Raw genomic sequence first — 23,626 nt, 5'->3', positions numbered from 1 at the left:
GTTAGGTAAGGATTTCAATTTTGCCAAAAGCACCTCCCTTATATAGTGTAGCTCGAGTGCGATCATTTGTTCCCAAGCGCCTCGAAGTTACCCAACATATGGCTGGGTGGTACGTGGGGCTAGGACCCAATCTGAATTACAAGCTAGGGCGTTGACGTGATCAGACGCACCAGCTCCGGCTGCGAATAGCTTCATGTTAGAAACCAAACACGGTTACGATTTATTTGGTTATGACCTTCGCAGCGGCATTGCTGATTCACGATTCTTTATCCTGTCACACCTTGCGGTAACCCAGCACAACGAGAGACACCTTCACCAGTGGTCATATTTACCCCTCTTCGTGCGACCCAACATGATTTTGTCGAGGTTGCGAACGCCACAAAAGTATTACATACGGCAGTTTCCTATTGCACGTTTGCTTCCTATGTACTGCGTACGCAAGCGAGGGGTTTTCATTGGCGGGAAAGGAACCACCTACCCCGGCTTAGTGTTTCTTATCAGTACCCTGGTCAAATTCTAGAGCAACTATACCTGGTCCAGAAGGATATTGAACCGACGTTTCGGGTCCTTCTGGCGAGATGCGTGCGATGGCATAAGTTTATGTCCTTATCGCACCATAACGGTCAATTGCCCACTTCGTTTATGGCACTGTTGCACAGCGAGAGCCTGTATGGCTTGTATCTTAAATAGACGCGCTTGCGCTGCCAAGTGCACACGCACTCCTTGGCTGCTCAGTCGTCCATCAATAGTTCCCCCCGCAAATCATGCCTCCACCACTTGCAGACTCCGTTCTCGTGGGAGCTGTCAACCCCGTCGAGGGCAAGGTCGTCTCTGTGCCTGACCACCAGGCCATCAACGAGAAAGTCCATCTCGAGGTTGACCCAAGCGACATTGATAAAGATGGTGTCATTGATACCAAGACCAAGGCTGTCGCCCCCGCCTACGACGGCGATAGTCATGATGACACGGACGAGAACGGCAAAGACGTCATCATTATCACTGGTTCTGATGCCGCCCAGTACCTGCTGCCATTGCGCGACGATGGTGAGCCTGCCTTGACCTTCCGCAGTGTCTTCCTGGCCACTATTCTCGCCGCTTTCCAGTCCGTCATGAACCAGATATATACCGTGAGTTATCTAATATTCCTACTCCATCACTCCCTCGAGCCCGGCGTGAACTAAGGCAGTACAGTTCAAACCAACGGCGGTCACGATCTCGGGCACTTTCATCGTACTCATCGGCTATTTCGTCGGCAACGCATGGGCAGCGTTTCTGCCCCGCGGTGATCGCTTTGAAGCACGATGGAGACAGAAAGGTGGTCAAGGGGTGCCTCCTAGATGGATTCGGATCATCTCATTCTTCAACCACGGACACTGGAACCTCAAGGAGCACGCGATTTGTGCCATCACTGCTACGTCTGCTTCCAATGCTTCGGCTAGTATTATGGTATTCGCAGCACAAGATTTATTCTATGATTTGCCATTGAGTGCCACGACCGTCATTCTCAGTACCATTTCCATTGGACTGTTTGGTTACGGTATCTGTGGTATTCTCCGCCCCATCTGTGTCTGGCACGTTGACGCCGTCTACTGGAGCACTCTCCCTACGATCAAAACACTACAAGGGCTTCATTGGCAGGACGTGAAGAACTCCAAGCCTCTGAGATTCTTTTGGTACAGTTTCGGGGGCATGTTTTTCTACGAGTTCTTCCCCGCCTACATGTGGCCATGGCTCAACTCTATATCCATTCCCTGCCTCGCTTCAATGAATGCGACAGGGGAGAAGGCCAGCGTACTTACGAACCTTTTCGGTGGCGCCACCAATAACGAGGGATTAGGACTGTTCAGTATAACTTTAGACTGGCAATACGTAAGAAATAACCTACCCAAGAACATGAGCAGCCGAACTAATCTATTTTCTTCTTAGATCACTTCGTTCAGCACATCCCTACCTCTTTCTCTTCAAATCCACTCGACACTAGGTTACTTTGTGTGCTTTATTGCTATGCTCGGCATTTACTACACTAATGGATGGGACTCGAGGTCGCTGCCATTTATGTCCACACGACTTCTAACGGATGAAGGTTCGAGATACCCGGTTGCCAAAGTCTTCGTCGGTGGCGTTCTCGACGAGGAAGCTTTGGCTGAATACGGTATCCCTCGATTGACAGGGAGTTTTGCGTTTGCTATGTTCATGGCAAATGCTGCTGTAAGTATTAGAAGACAAAAATTTTCGTGACACATCGTGCCTTGGTCTAACGTTTTCGAAGATTGGCGCCCTGATTGCCCATTGCATACTCTTTTGGGGTGGAGATGTCATCAGGGCATATAAAAGTGCAAAACAGGGCAGATTCGACGATAGACACCATGCTCACATGGCCAAGCGCTACAAGGAGGCTCCTTGGTGGTGGTATATTGCTGTGCTCGTGTTCAGCTTCATCCTCGGTCTCGTCACCGTCATCAAGGAGAACATCACCCTTCCGGCTTGGGCCTACGTCGTATCGTTGTTGTTAGGAATCGTCATCGCGCCATTTGTGAGTAAACCCCAACTGCGTTGTTTTCTAATCCGCTCTAACCGATCATGATATAGAGCACAATCCTCTATTCACGATATGGCAACGGTATCGCCACGAACAACTTATCAAAGATGTTGGCCGGTCTAATCCTTCCTGGCCGCCCCATAGGTAACATGTATTTTGCAGCTTGGTCGCACAATGTGATCTCTAACTGTGTCAATCTCTGCAATGACTTGAAAATGGGCGAATACCGTATGTTGTATCATCTATGTACCGAATAACGACAAATACTGACTCAGCGGTGTAGTCAAAATTCCTCCTCGAGTCATGTTCCTAACTCAGATATACGGCACCATCCTTGGTGGGTTCATCAACTACGCTATCATGACCTCTATTGTCAATAGTCACCGAGAGCTCTTGGCTGATACCAATGGTAACTCTTCGTGGAGTGGAGCGACAATGCAGTCCTACAATACCAACGCCACTTCATGGGCATTGGCCAAGTACCTTTACAAGAGCGGTGCCAAGTATGCCATGGTACCCATCGGTATCGCCATTGGTGCTGGTGCCGTCGCTGTGCACCGTGCCTTTGTATATGTACGTTCTTGTTGATTCCCAAACTCGGCTTGTTGCTAATCGAGTTTACAATAGTTCGTCCCAAAGATCAGAGGCTTTTCGACCAACGAAATTAACTTGCCACAATTCATTCAATACGCCGGCTTTATCCCATACAACGCTTCACAAACCTGCGTTATCTTCAGTCAAATCATCGCTGGTTTTTTCACACAATTCTATCTGCGCAACTACCGTCCCCGTATTTTCAAGGATTACATGTACTTGATCACCGGAGCGCTCGACGGTGCTGCACTTACTGCACTATTCATTTTATCGTTCGCAGTCTTCGGCGCTGGCGGACCTTCTGTTACGTTTCCTACCTGGTGGGGAAACAACGCTGATGGGAACTACGATCTTTGCCCTACAGGCGAGTAGACGTCGCATAGCTGGCGAAAGTATTGTTGCCGGAAGTTCGTTGCGATAACTGTGCAAGCTGAAAGAGATGGTAGCTAGTCCCAATTGCCTCTTCTTGGATACAATAACTTCAATACAACAATACCACTCCTTGATTTACGATATGCATGGTACGGGGGACGTGAAGATCCGCCCCTCCAGGGCTACACAGTGACACATGAGTTCTAAAGTTCACAGTATCCGCCATACGCTGCAGTAGAGACAACGTTTCAACACGGGAGACTTCTATTTTAGAAACGAGACAGATTTAATACCCGTTCTTTTTCCTTCTCAAGTTCGAAATGTTATACAGACACTGAAGCCCAGCCACTTGGCAGGCACGTCTACACTTTCGTCTTTTCGCCACATCTCACTTCCAGCTCACTTCAGCCCGTAACTACGTCTCGACTCTACCCTCAGGTCGGTAGATGATCAAGCGTGAACCGTTGTCGCATTTTTTTCTGCATATCCGTTGTAGAAGGTCTAATTTGGAGGAGACGATCACAATGCTGTCATCTTCAACTTTGCTGGTTTGAAGCGTATCAATATGGCTGTTTGTAGCATTATTGGTAATATTGAATCAGAAGATTCCTATCATGATACCTGGGCCGTGCTGAAAATGCTGCGTGGTGCTGCATACGTGGAATACGAAATACGCATTTTATTGGCGATTACAACTGAATCACGACCAATATTCATGGCACCGACGGCGATCAACATCATTGGTACTTGAGTCGAATTTTAATAAGGAGTTTTAGACACTAATAAAACCGTAGTGTCTATGTTCTTCTTGTTGTCGAGTTCTCATTCTGTCACACTGTCACTCTAGAGAACCGTGCCGATAGACTCGCTCAGGGATCTGCTTACTTGCTTATGCTCTTCTCTGGACCATCAAGTTATTTACATACCTAAACTTTCGTCCATATTACAATTTAAGTTAGTTGTCTCGCATTCCCAGTCTGTATTCTACAATGGGCACTGGAAACATATATCACTAATTCACCGTGCAGCACCGTGTAACCATCACCGTGGCTGCCATGAATATTCTCGCCTGTAACTCCGTCTATCGACGCCATTGCTCCACGCTTGCACTCAAGTACCGCGGCTCCCTGGTGGTATTTCTTCCCGTATAGCAGGCTCCAGCCTTAAAGATTCAACATACCACTTCAGAGTCGTCTGGGTGACAATCAAGGCACCGTGCTAGTGCAGTTGCGGTCTCTCCACTCTCGTCCCTAAAAGGATGTTGGTCAAAATTAATAATTGTTCCCTCGCTACAATGTTTGTGTTATCGTGTCATGCAGTCTTCTCGAAACTCGCCAGATCCACACCCGTTGTGTTACTGTTACGGCTTTTACTCATCGTCTGCAGCTGACCTAAGAGAGGACATGCGCGTTCACATCACATTAACAGTCCTCGTTACGCCACTTAAATGACGAGACGAAACCGCAATCTGGTATCGACAGTCTGACTCTATTGCAGTGTTGGTTCTTCAACATAACCCCCTTTCTCTACAGTGGCTACTCAAGGACAGGAACCTTCCCATATCTAGGCTCAAAGGCAGCTTTTCTTTATACTTGCTAAACTAGTCCTTTTTACCAGGTCGTCGATCTGCTGAGAACCCTTTTCTTCTGGCAGGGGGATTAGCCAGAGTCGAGCAACTTTGAAGCATATGACGTACTGCCACTCCATACCTCGATTGCCGCTGCGGCGCTCCGTGGATATCTATCGATGATTAAGCGTATATAATAACAAGCTTTTGGTTGATTAGCTATGTGTTACTGAGAAACCTAGTACTGCGCTGCAGGTTTCATGACATCTTCTGGTAATTTCCACTTATACAGTTCCCTGCCGCATGTGGGTAATATGAGTTGCGCGGTATCTGAACTGCAGTAGACTAAATATATATGGACAAAAACATGCGCCGACTTGAGAATTCGAGGAACGCCTGCTTCCCTAGCTGAAGTAACACGAAATATTTATAGCCACAAGGCCAATCATAGGAACACTCGCTTCCGTACCGACAGTTTCTCATCGTGGATACATGTGTTCACACAGAATAAAAGCACTTGAGTGTTTCTGCTGTGTCATTGTATAACGACTCGATTACAACTAGACCACCACATACCCACGACTATCAGGTGCAACCTCTGTACTGCTGCACAGTGGACTTCTAACAGCGCGACTGCCCGTGAGAGAACCAGTAGCCACTACGATCACCAATAGAACTGTCAAATTACAGTTGCATCTCACCTAGGCTACAAGTTTTGTTGTTAATCATGCTAGTGTTCTCTAGGACTTCGGTTCGGATTGGAATAATTGACGATGAACTAGTTTGAGTTACTAAAAAGTACAATCTTACGCAAAACTCAGTCATCTATAGTTCTGTGGTATTAATCCTCGGAGGTTGATACGAGGTAAAAGTGGGATAATATGTTGGTGCTTTCCGCCAGGGTGAGAGATAAAGGCAAATCCCATTATTGCCGAATATCTATCGATAATGAGAACAGATTGCACGTCAGCGGTATTACAGTTTTGTGTGGGAGTCTGCAGCTTGAAAAGAGAGTAGATAAATAAGTTGATTACTAGGTGAATTTTATTCAGGAATAGGGTTCGAAAGCCTTTAAAATCTGCGTTCGATTCACCATATTTTCACACATGAACGAAGATGATAATTAATCCTATACTCTTCTTCATACCACCAAACTATTTATATAAGAAATAGAGCACAAATACAACTACTAAATTTCCTCGGTAATCTACACCCTTTATCACGACACAATAATTCAAGTTTCATCCTGGCATAACGAACTCTTCTTCATTGCACTACCACCCCATAGTAATCAAAAACTTCACCACCTTGAAGCTGTCCGACTTGATGTATATCTGACGACATAAGAATGGAGCTCGTGAGTAAGTTTCTGTGATACAAAAGCGAGCTGAGTAAGAAATGAAACGGAACATAGCTAAAAAGAGATTGCGTGGCCGTATAGCCGGAACAAACCCGAGGGCGTTGTACTCCATGGCTCATAGGCTTACCTTAATTTTGACCAAGCTAAAGCTGACTTGGGCTTCTTAAAGGTCAATCGAGCCCTCATCCTCGACCAGCGTAATCGTAACACCACCTGGTGGTCACATAGATCCTTCACCTTCACCTAAAATCGGTGCGATAGGTGAGCCACGGCTCGATCAGACGATCGCATAAAAGTTTCGTTCAAAGTATCAAGTCCTGGCGTGCATCCTTTTTTTCGAGCTCGTTCGGGTCCACGTTGATGATCCAGCCATTTTCCAAGCCAGAAGCAGATCATGGGCCAGAAGAAATAAGGAATGGCTCCAGACCGGATTGCCGGGCTGGACCTTCACAAACCCGCTCGTGGCTCGTAGCAACTTGAAGTAACAGCCTGTTGCCATCAAACCCGACTCTATCAGGACTAGCAGAGGCGAGGGGGGAACTATACCGACCTCACTATTGCCCACTTGGCATACATTGACGAAGTCAATGAGCGAAATACTCAACTCCGACACCAATGGAACACCGACCCGGCCAGCTCAACACTGAGAATGGCGAGCTCTAGCGATTGCAGACTAACATTTACCTAGCAACCAAAAACAGTCGAAATGACAGGCCACTCTATGTAGGATATATATAACCGACGCATCAACCAGAGAAACAAGAGCACAAGGTCAGCTTTGTAAGCCAAACTTCGAGGAGTAACTCGACCGGTGTAGGCTCGGTGCAATAGTAGAGAACACGGAGAGTCTGCACCCGAAGAGCTATGTGAAGCCGACCATCCTAATGCCAGAAACCATCTAGTATTTCGAGTTGAACGCCCGGTGGGGAGAACTCTAGCTTTGCACTAGCACGCACAGTTGACAGTAACACGGTCCGCGAGAAAGAAGACCTCCTTGCAGAATGGGCTTAGATGCTGAATGCGGACATATGCGGAATATACACGTTTCATTTACGGAGATATTGGTATCATCCTAAACAACGAGTCCCCCATGTACGTAAGACCACAGGCGACGAAGTATGTTCGCCGACCAGCACTCAGCTCAATTACCCCACAGAGCTGAACATCAGGACAACCGAGTTGCAAATACTGCTGGGGAACTGGGGCTGGCTCCTCACTGCAACCACTCAGGCCGATTTTGATGGCCGGTACATCAAGATGGATGACACATTATGAATGATTTCATGGCCGGAAAGAAGGAGATACAGTGGAGAGAACGGTAATCTCAAGAACAAGCTCAAGTCTAAGGGTAAAGTTACACCTGTGTGTAAGAAAGTAAATCGGACCCACGAACGCGGAATGAGTCTGAGAAGCGGCATATCGAGTTTCGCAAGATTGGTAGAAGCAATGATCAAGGTCCAGAAGCTCGTTTATATCGAGAGGTGAGCCCTAACAAGAGAGGTGAACCAGGCAGAGAGCTACCTCTTGCAACAACAGCGCGTGGCCCGGGAGCGGTGGCGCCATACTGACAACACCACGCTCGCCGCCGAGAGAGCTCAACTTGACCAAGACAGGCATGCTATTCATAATGAGTCGTCCGTTCCGATGCTACTGCGGCTACACTGCGTCAGAAAATAGATGATAAAGTCTTGTCTGATGAACTGAAAGAAGTGCACATACTATACACCGTTGCCATGAACGCGACATCCCGTTACACCATCTACCTAATTCTAATTACAGCTTGAAATGCAAGGACAAGAACCCAGAACACGAGACCTAAGACGTGATGCTCATAATCAAGCACTCCAGGCTACTGCCAGAAAAACTGCCGCACCCCTACGCACACCACTCACTCCTGTCACTGTAGGGTGGCGGCACTTCTTTTTTCAACACATTGGCACTTAATAGACGTGATAGAAAGCAAGTTGCAAGGCCTGATAAGTTGCGTCAGCTCCCCTGCCCCCAAGGCAGAGCAACTCGCAACAGAGCCAATCGCAACGGTCCATGCGAATTTGACCGAACAATCCAGAACCTGCTAGCAGTGATAAAGTCACAAATAACTAGGATCTGAATATCAAATTAACGTTGTCAACAGCCGTTGAGCCCGCACAAGTAATGCTAGTGTCGGTATCTGTTACAAAGGGGGGCTGTGTTGTCCCGGTTAGATATCGCTAATGCACACTGTAAAACATGCCAACACACGGGTGGAGAAAGCCCTCACAGAGTTCCGTTAATACTGGATGAGGCATTGATAGTTGGCAGATCTCGCCCTGACTAATGCGATCAAGATCGGTGGCGATGTCCATTTTCTAACGGGCGACAAATAGTGCTGTGGCTGTGTGGCAGAAGCCTGACCCCGCTATCTGGGCTCAAATGCACCAGTCACGAGTGTTGCCGTAGATCTCCCGCTCTGTAGTTGAGCCGGTTGCCTCCAAGATCTGCGAGCAGGGCGGCATCTCCCCCAGATTTTCGGCACCGGCCGTGGGCTTGCGACAAAAGTAACGTGGATATGGTATGCGGTGGCACGACATCGTGTTCACTTCGCGTTTCCCTACTGGACTGACCTTGACCTATTCTGGGATGTACCAAATATGTCTTCGGCTACGTCGAAATGGGGCCGCATTGGTCGTACAAGAGAAGACGGGGCATAGAAACTGCTCTTCCAAACATCCATAGTCCTTGTGCTGTAGTGACATGAAACCCCACAAAAATATATGGCATAATTACATAGCAACGAAATCACTCTGGATATACAACTGGCAGAAAGGGAAGTCCATGCGACAAATCAACGGCTCGGAAAGGCTATGTTGTGTAGATGCCGTCCCACCGTGTGGACGGAAGCCTTTAGAAATCTGACTGCTTGCTGCAGGTAAATGGAGACATGCACGAGTTTGTCGCGTGGTAAAATGTGCTATTCCCTCGGTCCATACCCTGTACCATCGAATTTGTCCAGAAGCATCATAGATTTAGGGTGTGCCACAGCACATATTCGGCCAGGCTGCTCTCAACGATACCAGAGTTAGCCAGTTCAACCCGGAAGATGCTTCTGCCGTCGAACGCACAGAGGGCGTAGGTGTATAGCCTTGTGCGCGTAATGGGCAGTTAACGCACCATCTTGCATTCCACATGGTGACAGGCGGCTGATCACATGAACCTCAAAGTCAGTCACATGGCCACTGTAGTGGTTTTACTGCATAAGCCTGGACCTGCCTAGAATCAACGTTTGGATATTGACAGCTTTTTTCGGTCAAACTTTGTCCCTCCACAGGAGGTCTGGAACTGCAAAAAGGAAATGCCGGGAAGACCGACTAAGCGCACGGATTAGAAAGATACACAGCCCACCAGAAGCCCAATCGAGTGGTCAGGCCCCACCCAATCCCGCTGTCTCGCAGCTCTGTGCGCCCCACGTTCGCGGTCCGAAGTCGGTCCAGATCGTCGGCACAGCTGGAGGAGCGTTCACATTCCGCCTCCGCTGCAGCGTAGCATTGTACTTGGGTGTTGGGTCCGGAGCCATCATTTATACAGCAAAGGATTCGCCGATTGCCGAGGCCAGGTTGCATAGTGCTTACTGTATAGATTCATCCGACTTGTCAATGCTCAACAATTGCAGCCAAGATGGACTGCAAAAGAAAAGCGTCGGGCGCAGGTCGTGTTCGGAGATAGGCAATATCAGCTTCGCGAGGGCCGCCTAAGTGGGTGACAAATCTCACGATGCACTCGGAGATCCATGTGAGTCAGCAGATGGATGCGACTCACTCGTCGCGTAAACTCCTTATTCACGGGGTGCAATGCAGATCTGCCTTGATAGTAGCTATTTTAAGAAACGCGGAGCTTAGAGAAACAGCAAGTTCTGCACCGACGTTATGAGATGCATTTCTCAGCCAGCTTATACATTGTGACATAGGCAACCCGATGCGCGGCTGTGGGGGCCGGGCGGATGACTGAGAACTCTATTTGTATTCTGTGACTGGTACCAGGAAACCGGGTCGTTCCTTATTCATGACAGGTCATCAAGATATAAGCATGTACGGCTGCGATCAGATTGCTGCACACAACGTCGTACGCGAGATGACGATTAAAAATGGCAACGCTGAAAGACGACGCAATGCTTAACAAAGCCAAGCCTACCGTGCTCCTTCTGCCAAAGCTGTTGAATGCAAACTGCGGAGTCATTATCAAGGGCACGGTAACTGCGGCCCCGCGAGACGCGTAAACGCACCTTGCTTAGCATGCCGGCGCAGTCATAAATCGCGCGGAATTTTTTTATGATTACGTGATGAATCTTGCATGGCTCATACAGTTCAACCCGCGTCTTTTCAGCTGCCATGGCCGGGAAAAAAAAAAGGTTTTGGAAAATTTCATGCTGCACAAAATGCTACTCTAGGTTGTGAGTTTGTGATGGAAAATTCGACGCCGGACAACCCAAGCCGGCCTGCATGTCAAAAATGCATGTTCGAGAACACGTTTTGCCAAGAGTTTCGGTGCGTCCGCCGCTAAAGGGCCGGCGAGCAACATGTGCATCCCGTTCTCCCACGGTAGCGAAAAGTATCCGGAATAGGATTGCTTTTGTTCTTGTGAAAGGCCGTATAACAGAATTCCAGATTAGTTTTCAAGGTAACGATATGATATCGTATTTTTAGCAGTACATTGTGCCAAGTGAAACTTTTGGGACGTCTACAGGCATTACGAAGCACCACAACACAATGTTCAGGTGGCTACGGTTACATAGGTCTTAGGATACGAAGAGCAGTGGATGAGTGGATCCAATAAGAATCCAAATGAGCCTGCTTATGTCAGGTACACGCATGTAAACGAGTTATCGGATCTGGCTGCCTTTTGCCTTGAGCGACTGGCTCATGTCTGAGATGGTGCCTGGAAGACTGTCCCCAATACTATGTCTAGCTTATACTCACCTGTATCATAGTGGGTGTTACCTTGCGCCACTTGGAGGATCGCTTGTTTTGGGGGTGAGGACCAGGTCAGCAGCTGACCACATTGGGGAATCAAAACCCGCTTGTTGTCGCGCTGATCTAGTCATCGCAGAATTGCAAATTGCATACCAGTGAAGGCGAATACAAGCAAGGCAGTGATCGGATGCACTTCCCCGAAATGGAGACGGCGGTTAAGAGTCATCATGAACTCTGCTGGACTATGTAACTGCTGAGTTCTGATGTACACTTTTGCATGGGCCATTTGCTAGGTACGTACACACATAGTACAGTATGGAACAGCCCTGTTCGGCTCCATAGCTGGTCGCATCGAAGGGCCGGCTTAGAGTTGGGGGGTTATCCATGTCCAGCGCAAGCGAAAGACATGTGGCTTGCTCTGGAACCTGTGGCAGTGCAGTGGAAAAGCTCGAATGCGAAGTGGTAAGTTATGCAGTTCCAAGTTCCAAGTTCCACGGACTCTCCAGCCTTGGAGTATGCTGTGGGTGCTATCTTGTCCAATTGACGGCAATGATCGGCGGGGCACGGGAACGGCTTGGGCTATGGCGCATGGGAATAATGGCAGAGACTGAGAGACTACAGGGCAGAGTTTTGGGTACGTGCATACAGCAGTAGCTAAAAGGGTCGGTTAGAGCGATGGGATCCGACGTGTTTAGTTACGGAGTTGTCCAGAGTAGCTAGTTACATACAGTAGGGCATTGGTCAGCCAGTGACTCGAAAGGTGTGCCGAGAGAAAGAGTGTTCCCCGGCTTTTCTCCGTCAGCATGTCTTGCGCATCCGAAGACGCCCTGGAGCTTGAGCAGCACTAAAATTTTAAATTTTTTCCTTCTTCCTTTCTGGCTGGCGGTGCTATCGGCAGGGACGGTGTACTCCGCGGACCCTGGAAAAACAAGACTGCCAGAATGCTGTGCAAAGCTAGAGGGAAGAAGAGCCACCAGAATACGTTAGCGTGCATTGAGGCACAAAAGCGCGGGCCAGTTACGCATTCCGCATATGGTGAGTGCGAGTACGTACCCTGAGTGACACCCAGGCTACGTCACGAAGCCAGCCAGGCAAGGGTTGCATGCAAGAGCTCCCACACAGCATGCAGCAGAGGGTGTCCATCTCAGGGTCGGGGTCAGGGTCCTGCTCGCGGTCCTGTCCCTCTCTTAGTGGAACAACTGGGGCAGGAAACCATAGGGAATCTTGCTGCTTGTATATATTTGTTTGTTTATTTAACCAAAAATCCAGTCGCCGCCCAATCCCGCTGACTCTGTGATCATATCATTACCATACCACGTCGACTCATCAGCGCCGACTATCTTATACAAGAACAAGACAAGGCAAGACAAGGCAAGACAATACTTTGTACATCCGACATTCACCATTGCCGGAACTAGTATAAACCCGATACTAGCCAGCACCAGATATTAATCATCGAGAATCTTTCCCTGCGGAAGAGTGGGAACAAAGAGGCCTCGCTTTCAATGGTCAATGGCTGAGTCGACCACATGACCAGACATTGAGAAAGAGACATTCCTTACAAAAAGCACCGTACTTAATCAGCGAGAAGAAGGAGAAGAAGAAACCGGTTCCAGACGTTTCTAAACGCCGACAAGGGTATAAATTCCAAGCTCAACTCAAAAAGTCAAGTTCCATTTTTTGGGGGGAGACTTGTACTTTACTACAGTATCCGGAGTGCCGGGTTCGCGACCAAGAAAAGACTATAAAGGTCACCTCTCGCCACCCCCCGCCCCAGACCCACTCTCTTAACTCCTACCTGCAAACACTTATACTCTAATCTCAAACTCAACCACATCATCATCCCACACAACATGATTCTTGCTCATAACAACTACCCAAGAACACATCCTTACTTTGTTCAACAACACCACCAACAGCAACAACAACAGTATAACAACCAAAGCACTTTCGACTCGAGCAACAACGGTATTGCGTCGGCGCCACACTCGACATACAACCTGAACCAGTCAACAGGCTTCGACCTTTCGACGAGAGCGACCACGAACAATAACTACAAGTTCCCTTCGGCCTCGCCCTGCGACTCCACTACCAACAGCCAGAGTCTCAGTCAAGTACCAGACTTGATGCCGTCCTCAGAGCCGTGGCTGGTACACAACTACCACCAGCAGACACCAAGAGCCACCCAGCGCTTGGGTCACAACCGCGAGTCTTCTTTGTCCTCGTTGAACTCGAATGGGCCTGCGTCGCCATACACTTCGAATACCTCGAATCCGCACATCGCCATCACTGACTCGACTGATGGCTACCACGATCTCGCTGGCACCGACGGCAACTACTCTTATCAGCTGGGCAAGCCCATGTCTTCTGACAACTTCTACACGAGTATACAAGGACTAGGCAACCAAAACAACGCTCTGGCAGATTTATCCTTTGCGGATGGTCTATCCAACATGTCGGGCTCGCAGCAGCAACAACAACATCAACATCAGCAAAAGAGGTTCGCCAATGACCGAGGCCTACTACCGGCCGCGGATGTTTCGTCGATTGGCTCGCGTTCGGTGGCAAGTAGTACAGTTGGCGGTGACTCACAACCTGCCACGCCATCCTTCCAGGAACCTGCCGAGGAAGAGACGAAGAGGCGAAAAAATGGTGAGATCCCCGTGGTCCCAAGTCCTCTTCTGCCCCAATTTCTCGTCTCTGGATCTGAAGCAAGTGAATCTTCCAGCTCACACTTTGATACAGTTTTCCAAAACGTTCCCAAGCTGGACCGCACCATGACAGATGTGTACAGTGACGAGCTCTACAGCCCGCACTTCACCATTACCTCTGCATCTCCCCAACCACAAGCGCATACTGCCATGTCACCTACCAGCGGCGTTTTCGCTGAGCGCCTTGCTTTGGCCAATACTCAACACCTGAGTGCCGTGCAATCTCCTGTGTCGAGCACTTCACGTACCAACTCGCCCTTCCGTCAGGGATCGCCGTTGGCACCCTCGTTGAACGATTTCTCGCAGAATGCACCTCAGATACGCTTGAACTCGGCCCAGCAGATGCGCGAGAAGCAAAAGCAGGAGCGTGATGCTCGGGCTCTTCAGGAGCAGCTGAGCCGTACTGCCAATCAGCAGCATGGCACGCCGAGCACCATCTCGCCCAAGGATGCAATGCTCGACTTCAACGATTCTGATGAATGTGCAGACTTCCCGCTCTTCCCACCTCAGGAGACGAGCACCTTCGACTTGAACCAGCTCAGCAAGGTCGTTCCCCAGCAACGGCAACAGCAACAGCAACAGCAACAGCAACAGCAACAGCAACAGCAACAGCAACAGCAACAGCAACAGCAACAGCAACAGCAACAGCAACAGCAACAGCAACAGCAACAGCAACAGCCGCAACAGGTGGCCCAGATACAGCAGAGGACCCCACTTCAGACTGCATTCGATTTCAGTATGCCGACGAATGTTCAGTTGCCGCAGCAGTATCCGTTCATATCGCGGTCTCGTCAGCACCAGGCCACCCCTTCTGTGTCCAGCTTCACGCGCATGAGCTCTGCCGACACCAGCGGCTCCAATGGTAGTGACACTGGGGTGCAAAGACCAGCCAGAACTACTGCAGATGGCGGAACATACACCTGCACGTATCACGGATGCACTCTACGATTCGACACTCCACAGCTACTACAGAAGCACAAGCGTGAGGGTCACCGCCAAGCAAATGCGCTGACGCCCACGAAGCCGGTCGCACCCTCACCTGGTATTCCGGACACCCTCCTTGGTAGCCAAGCAGGACCACATCGTTGCGACCGCATCAACCCGAGCACGGGAAAGTCTTGCAATACGGTGTTTTCACGACCCTACGATCTTACTCGTCACGAGGATACAATTCACAATGCACGCAAGAGAAAGGTGCGCTGCAATCTCTGCACCGAGGAAAAGTCGTTCAGCAGAGCCGACGCGCTCACCAGACATTACCGCGTCTGCCACCCAGATGTCGAGTTCCCGGGCAAGCACCGCAGACGGGGTGGTTCTGCAGCATGATCCTCATGATGGTTTGTCAGCGATATCCTAGCAACTAGCACATTCGGTCATGGGGGTAGTTCTGGTCTGTTTCCCCCGATCGTCGCATCTGGATGCTGCAGTTGGGCACGGGAGTGGAGACGACATGCAGCCATTGAGCAATTCAGGGTCCAACGCCAACGTCAATATGCAGGGACTTTGACGGGGCTACGCGACGACTAGGCCGGGAATGGGAAGATCTGCGGGTTTGCACGTTCCTTTTCCTCACATACCCACTCAATTTGGTTTGGTGGGGCAGATCCGGCGTTCCCCAATGACGTCAAGCTGGATCAGCTTGGATCGAGCCAACGAAAGTCTGCATCACCACCGACATCATCGCCCGACTCTCTGACGAGCATGCTCGCATGCTTGCATCATCAGTAGCATTTGTCCTTTCCATGGAGGGTGGGAGTTTTCGAGACTACCACCACACCCCCCCTTCCAACTCTGTCATTCTACCCACAACTACACGCACGATGATGCCAGCATCGTCATATGTGTTCAGGTTTCATCGGCTGGCTGCGTCCGAGATGCCTTTCCTGTCCATTTTCCCATAATCATCATCAAGCCGGCGCAACTGTTTTTCAATTATGTCACTCATCCGCACTTGCGAGATCGTGGGTATAGACACGGACACAAAATCGATCATGAGACTGGGTTAGCGCTTTCATTTCGGTTTTACGTTTTAATGCTTCTTTAATTTCTTGTATTATTTGTACATATTTCCATCTAGCATGTATTGAATACCCCGTCTACGCATGCGCGGCGTGCAGTATTGTACAGTATCTAGTACACGGGACGACATTAGACAAGGGCTCTGGGTTATGACGATCACGACGGTAGATGATACGGCACTCAAAACAGAATATGATGTATTCCTACGCTTGCGCAATTGATGCGCAAGTCGCATGAAGAGTAAAAAAAAAATTCAATAGCAAAATTTTCTTGAGTTTATAAAATATGAGATCAATTTCCAAATTTCGAGTACCGATGCTGCTCCAGAACAATCGCGATATCGTTCCCATACAAAGCGTATCTCTTTGCATGATTATCTACTAGTCTAAACCGAAAACATTCTGCCGTGCTAATCAGCCCATTTCTGTTCGGGAATCAAAACCCTTATCTATTTAACCTCGCCGTGCTCAAAACTCCCCAAAATGTAGCAGTACAGGGCCAGCCAAGAGTCAACCCGAGGCCAGGGGACCATAATTTAAAACCTTTGGCCGGCATCTCCCGTGGTATCCCGAGTGGGTATATTCCTTGGAAACTACACATGTAAAGGATAAACGGGCTCACTGCTTCCATGGTTTACAACGCCGAGGAAAGTTCCCAGCCACACGTATGACGAGGAACTGCCGTCCTGGCAGCCCTGGGTGACGAACGAATCTGCTCTCGCGCACGTGCCTGGTGGGTAGCATACTTTGCCCCCCCGCATCGACAACTTTAGAAACGCCGGGAATGATCAGCGCTTCTGCAGCAGACACAGTATGTCGACCATTGGTAATCGACGAGATATAGCGAAATATGATAGATATGTATCCAACACGGGAGATAATAGCCTGGAATTCGTGGCTGTGCCTTTTTTTTTTCCTCCGAATCGGAGCTAGCTTGGACCCAATGCAATGCTTTGGGTGAACGTTTATTGGGGAAACATGTAGCCTCGATACCTGGCAGTGGCAAATATTTGGACAAGTCGGGGGTCTTCCGAATTTTTATCTATCGCTGAATTTTGGTTCTAGTAAAACTGTACATGATCTGAATGTAGCTGATGTTCCCAGTATTACCGTATCAGCTCAATTGAAAGATCAGGGCATGGAGACTAAGCCGCAACTACTTCCAGCTGCCGCGCGTTGTGTAACGAAGGTGGCGCATTGCGTTGGTGTTTGATAACTGGCTCTATTTTCGGATATACACTGTTCCATGAGCAACTGAGCTCCAGTGGTGTAGGCAGGCCATGAGCCACGTTGCCACGTTGCTCGAAGTCGTGACAAGGATGCTTGGCTGAATATCATCGTTGCAACACGGCATCGTTCCTCAGCCCCTACAGTGGCGCGGCAATGGCGCATCATAGTGCTCGAGTACGGCAATTTGTCTCCAGATTTGCTCAAACCGGTCACTCGATAGCCCTGATGATGGCCCATGTTAGAATCTAGAAAGCTTCAAGCTCAGAAATGGACCCACGACAGCAAGATGGAGCATCTTCGGGTCTGAAATCTGCGCACTTGCAGATGACTTGAAGAGTAGTTGCGCGTGTCTAGTTGTCATCCTAGGGTTTCTCGGAGCATAGAGTCTGGGACGCTCAAGCATAAAACTCGATTAAAGTCCAAAGTAGCCTTTAATACAGGGGAGTTTCGAAGAGGAGGTGCGCGGTGAATACAGATGTACGAGGAAGTTGTCGAGAAACTGTAATTATATCGGGTAGAAACGGCCAAAGAAAGTGCGAGGTCATTGCTCAAGGTTCGCAAAGCCCAGAGGCCGCAATACAACATGTGACAATACGTGTACAACATTTTGACACGGAACAATGTATAGTAAACTAGATCTTGTTTCTCGCTTTGCCTGCTCTCGTGAAATATAACCTTTTATACGCCGCTCTGTCTCGCATTTATACCCATCGATTAAGTCATGTACTGGATCATTCACTCGTGATGCCTCCTAAGCATCCAGAACCGCGGATCGAACATCCGAAAACAATGGCACAATGCCCGTCCAGAGTTGGAACTAGTAATCAAGTTAGAAGCATGTTCCACAGTGAGGGAAGGACAGTGAGGGGCGCTCGTGGGGATTGTGTGCGGAAGTTAGTACAAGACTGCTGCTTACCTGGTAGAATCCTTGAGAGCAAAGGACTTCGAGGCCTGGGAGCGTGCGCCAGCCAGAGTTCTCCGCCATGCCCATCAAAGGAGTGAATTGCGGCTTATAGGCCATTTCCAACAGCACTCGTGGGGAATTTGCGGACTTGGGTTGTCGCAGCACTGTTCCCAGAAGTTCCTTCATGGCTGGATCGATCGGCTTGTCTGCTGGAATGGTGGTGATGATCACCGTTGGGAGAATCTTCACATGACTGGCATCCTCGAGCAGCTCAAGCCCATAGTCGCTGGGGAAGGATTGGCAGAGCTCAGTTGCGCTCTTGGCATTGCGTGCCACAACATAGATTGGGCTATAGCCCAAAGAATGGAGAGCGTAGATGCCAGCACGAGTGGTGCCACCGGACCCCACCACCAAGGCGCTTCCAGGCTTTGACTTCGACACTGAGCTCACACCAGCTGACCGAAGCGTGTAAACCATGCCCATCCAATCGGTGTTCGTACCGATCAAGCGAGCTTTTCCGTCGGTCGTAGCTTGCGGGATGATTGTGTTAATCGCACCAATGATCTTGGCAGAGTCTGTAATCTCATCCACGTACGGCATAATGTCGAGCTTGAGCGGTATCGTAACAGAAGCACCACCGAAGTCTGGAGACCGGATAAGCTCCTGTACAGTCGAGGCATCATCGGTTTCATTCAAGCTGTACTTGTGGGGGAGACCCGTCTGCTTGAACAGCGCATTGTGTAATGCGGGCGAGCGCGATGCCGAGATGGGTTTGCCGAAGAGGTAGAAATTCTTCGTCTCAATCTCGCCCAGCAAGGCCAAACCGGCGCGAATCTCAGCCGCCGAAAGTTGTCCAGGAGCCGCCTTGAAGGGCAAATCCGGGTGAGAAACGGGAGTCAAGAAGCCATTCAAGACTCGAGAGAGCTTGCCTATCGTTCCCATATTGAGAGCAATAATGGGCTTGTCGTGCGCAGCGACCATGCGATCCCGGAAGTTCTTGCACGCAAAATTATCGTCCATCGTCTTAGCTACACCGATGAGCTTGATGATATCTCCGTATTGCAGGGCTCGGTTGTACCACGATTGGAACCCACCGTTCTTCCACGACAAGACACCCTCGGGGTCATGATGCGACGCGATGATGCGAGTGGAACCCTTGATTTGTGAAATGCTGTCCAGAGTATCCGAAGACAGCGTCATTTCCAGGTCAATGTACTCGACACCCATGCGGATGGCAGTTCGGTACAACGGCAGAAGCTCTTCCTCCGACTCGTAAGTGAAACGTCCGCCTTGTGCCTTCGATCTGACTGTGAATACAATAGGAACCTTGGCTGAGGAGCGCAAGAGTGAGATCTGATTGACGAGAAATTCTTGGGATAAATCTTGCAGGAGATCAACACGTAGCTCTACCGCATCTGATCCAACGACCACTCGTGGCAGAACATCAATCGCAGCAGAAAGAGATGGAACAGTCAACGAGACGAAGAAGGACGTCTGCTTTTTCTTCACCATCTCGAAATGAGTGCTTTGTCCAGCAATGAGCGTGACGAAATCCTTGAAATCCGCAGGAGCCTCGTTGATACCATCCAGGTAAGGGCTGTGGTACTCGTGGCTGCTGCACTCCAGGAACCAAGGCTTCCGCCGTTGGTAGACCCCGCGGATCTCTTCGGTGTAAGCAGGCCGGGACTTATCCCGTAGAAGATATTCAACTATCTGATCTTCATCACGGTTTACGAGAAGGACGACACCGCCGTTCTTGTGGTAAGAAATGAGTAGTTCACGGGCTTCGGGTGTTTCGACAATGCCACCACCGCACGAGAAAACATGTCCGTGAGACTGATTCTGCATCATATCGCGAAGAAGATCCGCCTCATCTTTGCGGAATTTTTCCCAGCCACCACTGCTATTACGAATGATCTCCGGGATCGTCATGCCAGCTCTTCGCTCCAACTCCGAATCAAGGTCCGTGAAAGGTCGATTCAGAATGCTCGCCATCCAGCCACCAGTCGTTGTCTTGCCAGCACCACGCATGCCAATAATGAAGACGGATGGGCCCTCGTCAGGCTTCTTGGTATCCTTCGGGTCAGCCTCAGCATCAATACCAACCAGGTCTACCTTGAAGGACTGTGCCAGGACATCCCACCAACCAGGCCATGTCTTTCCGGTGCATTCGCGCTCCAGCACAACAACCGGGTTTGGCGACAAGACGGAAAGGACGCTGAAACTCATGGCGACACGGTGATCGTCGTAGCAGTAGACACCTTCCTTGGGCTCGGTCAACTCGGTGTAGTTCTTGCCGCTGATCTCGATGCCATCCTCAAGTTCGCCGCTCTGGACGCCGAATTTGGCAAGTTGAACCCTCATAGCTGCAATACGGTTGCACTCTTTGACGCGCTGGTTGGCGATACCAGTGATCCTCGTGACGCCAGTAGCAACTGCGGCCAAGACTGAAGCCGTGAGGAAGGCGTCTGTCATGGGCTCCATATCCACATGTTCGATGCCCTTCAACGTGCCAGGTGCCGGGCCGGTCACAGTCGTTGAGTAGTCGGTCTGCTCAACTTTGCATCCCATGGGCCTCAAGACATCCACAGCGAAACGTGCATCGCCCTGCAGGGATTTGGAGCCAATGTTGGGGATGGTGCAGGTGGTTCCTGTGATGGCTGCCACAGAAAGAGGGTATGTGGCCGAACTGGCATCGCTTTCTACAACATACTCCTCGGGGTTCTGGTAAGTTCCCTGAGGGATGTAATAAGTGTGCGGTTCATCCTGAGACTGTGTCACAGTGATGCCGAAGGTCTTCATCATGGCGGTTGTCATGTCGATGTAGGGCTGCGAGATGGGCTTTCCACCAACAAGACGGAGCGTGACTGGTTTCTTGGCGTATGGAGCGCACATGAGAATCGACGAGACATATTGGGAAGAGACGGTTGCTGCCAGCTCAATAACACCACCATCGATACCACCATTAGCGTCGACTCGTACAGGCAAACTCTTCTCCTTGTTCAGATAATCCACCTTTACGCCGTTTGTTCGCAGGGCATCTACGAGGGGGCCAATAGGGCGCACTTGCATTCTCGCGTTGCCTGTAAGCACGGTCGAGTTTGTCTTGGACGGCGAGCACAGGGCAACGACAGAGGTCAAGAAACGGGAAGCAGTGCCGGCATTTCCCAGATACAATGGCTCCTCGCTTGCTTGTAGCTCACCTCCCTTGCCGGTAAGGACCAAAACTTCGCCCGCATCCTCCCAACTGTATGTAGCGCCGTTGAGCTTGGTAATGGCATTCAACATGAATTCGACGTCATCTGAGTGAAGCAGGTTCTTGATGCGGCATGTTCCTCTGCCAAGAGCGGCCAGGACGAGAGCGCGGTTGGAGACACTTTTGGATCCAGGAGGGGTCACCTCAACGTTGAGGTCCTTGGGGACCCCGGGAGCAACGCGTGTGGCGGGAGATAAAACTACTCTGATGGCCTTGTCCTCAACGATGCTCGCCTTGGGCTCGAAGCATTTGCCGATAGCGGAGAGAAGGACAATCTTCTTCTTCTTGCCGACGTTCTTCTTATCGACGGCCATCTTCTGTAGGAGCACGTCAACAGGGCAGTGCTTGCCAGCGGTCAGCTTGACGATGCGCTTGTCATGCAGAGACGTGGGCAAGTCGTAACTTGCGATACACTTGACCAGGCGGGCGACGGCGCTTGGTCGCAGCACTCCGAGATAACGCGCGAGTTCGGCCTCTTTCACCATGCCGATGGCTACTGCCTCGCCATGCAGCACCTGAGGTGTCAGGATGGCCTCGTAGGCATGACCGATGGAGTGGCCAAAGTTTAGGAGATTGCGCAGTCCACCCTCGGTCTCATCCTGCGACACAACCTCGGCCTTGACGCCGGCGGACCCCAAGACAATGCGCTTAAGTGTAGACCGGATAGGGACGAGTCTCTCAGACAGGTCGGCCGTCTTGGAGCGGATAGCTGCGAGAATAGCAGATGCGTTCTCCTCGAGGAAGGCGAACTCTTCCTCGTTCCAGATGGCAGCCGTCTTGACGACCTCGGCCATGCCGTTGATGAACTCGCGGACAGGCAGGGTCTCCAGGAAGGCCAGGTCGATATAGATGCGCTTTGGTTGCCAGAAAGCGCCAATGAGATTCTTGCCCATGGGGGTATCGATAGCAGTCTTGCCGCCAATTGATGAATCCACCATAGCGAGCAAGGTGGTGGGGACCTGGACAAAGCGAACGCCACGCATGAAAGTTGCTGCCACATAGCCAATCATATCACCGATGACACCGCCTCCTAGGGCAATGATGACAGTGTCCCTTGTGCATTGGTGAGAGAGCAGCCAATCCTCGATCTCAGCCTTGGTCTCGCGGCCCTTGGATGTCTCGCCGGGGGGCACAGTCTTGAATAGCAGGCGACTCTCGCTGTTGCCGAGGCGGGCGGCGGTCTTCTTAAAAGCGGCCTCAAAGATGGGGACGTACTTGTGTTCCAGATTCGTATCAGTGATGAGGACGTATGTCGAGGACTGGATATTTTCGAGGAGATCGTCGGCGACAAAGTTCTCCCAGATGCCATGTTCGACGATAATGGAATCGCTACCCAGGATGTTGATTCGCGTGGGGCCACCGCCATCCACGCCGTTCGTTTGAGGCGACATGATTAGTCTAAGACCAGCATTGACACCAATCGGAACGTTGGCTTGGTGTCGGGTGTAGAGGTTGGCTATGTTGCTGTTGTTGTAGTTGTGTTAGTGATGGGTTGTGGGTGAGTCACGGGTCGCGATCTGGGTGAGAGAAGTTCTGGTGGGGTGGATTGTGGACGAGGAAAAGTGGACGAAGGTGGCATGCAACCAGTCTGCGGCTGAACCAACATCCAAGTTATATAGGATCAGTGGAACAATCTGAGGCCGTGGGACAGGTCTACCAGTGTTGCCTTCGACTTGGTATAGATAGAGTACGCGTCCCAAACGATCTTGTGGCAGCTCGGATGCCGTATCGACCGCTCGAGGTATCTCAGATGGTGGGGGGGGGGTCGTGCCAGAATGTTTAGGAAGTTTGCAGCAGGGTGGAACGATCAGATCAAATCGAGGTATGCACATACAAACAGTTGGGTATATAATAGTGGTTCCTGAGCTATCTTGAGCTCTACGAGGGTAGCCTCGAATTACTGTAACCCACCAAACGCGATGCTGCAGTTTGTGGTGGTTGATGACCCCGTAAGCTGTCGGTGACGGTGACGGGCAGGGTCAAAAATTTAGAGAATCCAGGGCCGGTACTCGGAGCCAAGACGCCTTACTACGACAAACATTGACCAATCAATTCAGCTGCGGAATAGCGGCGCATGGTGGGGGGTGCAATTGGGATTTCATACATACCGTAATCCGTAGCTATTGTAA

General features: G+C 50.2%; 3 protein-coding genes across 3 annotated transcripts; 2 read left to right on the top strand and 1 right to left on the bottom strand.

The window, feature by feature from the left end:
- Positions 1 to 764: 764 nt before the first annotated feature.
- On the top strand, positions 765 to 3,505 carry BKA67DRAFT_528323 (oligopeptide transporter-like protein; the record flags this gene model as incomplete). The annotated part of the gene is made up of 7 exons (XM_046098936.1): positions 765 to 1,127; positions 1,192 to 1,869; positions 1,927 to 2,208; positions 2,270 to 2,533; positions 2,590 to 2,767; positions 2,823 to 3,112; positions 3,167 to 3,505. 7 exons carry the CDS (start codon positions 765 to 767, stop codon positions 3,503 to 3,505), a joined length of 2,394 nt encoding a protein of 797 aa, XP_045950985.1.
- A 10,415-nt stretch (positions 3,506 to 13,920) lies between these two features.
- On the top strand, positions 13,921 to 15,779 carry BKA67DRAFT_136171 (uncharacterized protein). The gene is made up of 2 exons (XM_046095038.1): positions 13,921 to 14,027; positions 14,122 to 15,779. The coding sequence occupies exon 2, from the start codon at positions 14,156 to 14,158 to the stop codon at positions 15,413 to 15,415; it is 1,260 nt and encodes a 419-aa protein (XP_045950984.1). The 5' UTR covers positions 13,921 to 14,027; positions 14,122 to 14,155; the 3' UTR covers positions 15,416 to 15,779.
- Positions 15,780 to 18,088: 2,309 nt separating this feature from the next.
- BKA67DRAFT_596214 (dehydroquinase class 1) lies at positions 18,089 to 22,888 on the bottom strand (the record flags this gene model as incomplete). Its single annotated transcript, XM_046105273.1, has 2 exons — positions 18,089 to 18,154; positions 18,254 to 22,888. The coding sequence occupies 2 exons, from the start codon at positions 22,886 to 22,888 to the stop codon at positions 18,089 to 18,091; spliced, it is 4,701 nt and encodes a 1,566-aa protein (XP_045950983.1).
- Positions 22,889 to 23,626: the final 738 nt, after the last annotated feature.

Source organism: Truncatella angustata (genome assembly GCF_020726525.1).
Source record: "Truncatella angustata strain MPI-SDFR-AT-0073 chromosome Unknown BKA67scaffold_14, whole genome shotgun sequence".
Classification (NCBI taxonomy): Eukaryota; Fungi; Ascomycota; class Sordariomycetes; order Amphisphaeriales; family Sporocadaceae; genus Truncatella; species Truncatella angustata.
This window is presented reverse-complemented; position numbering and strand designations above follow the sequence as displayed.

Excerpts from the sequence above, each read along its gene's own strand:
- BKA67DRAFT_136171 (XM_046095038.1), top strand. The coding sequence starts at position 14,156 with ATGACAGATGTGTACAGTGACGAGCTCTACAGCCCGCACTTCACCATT.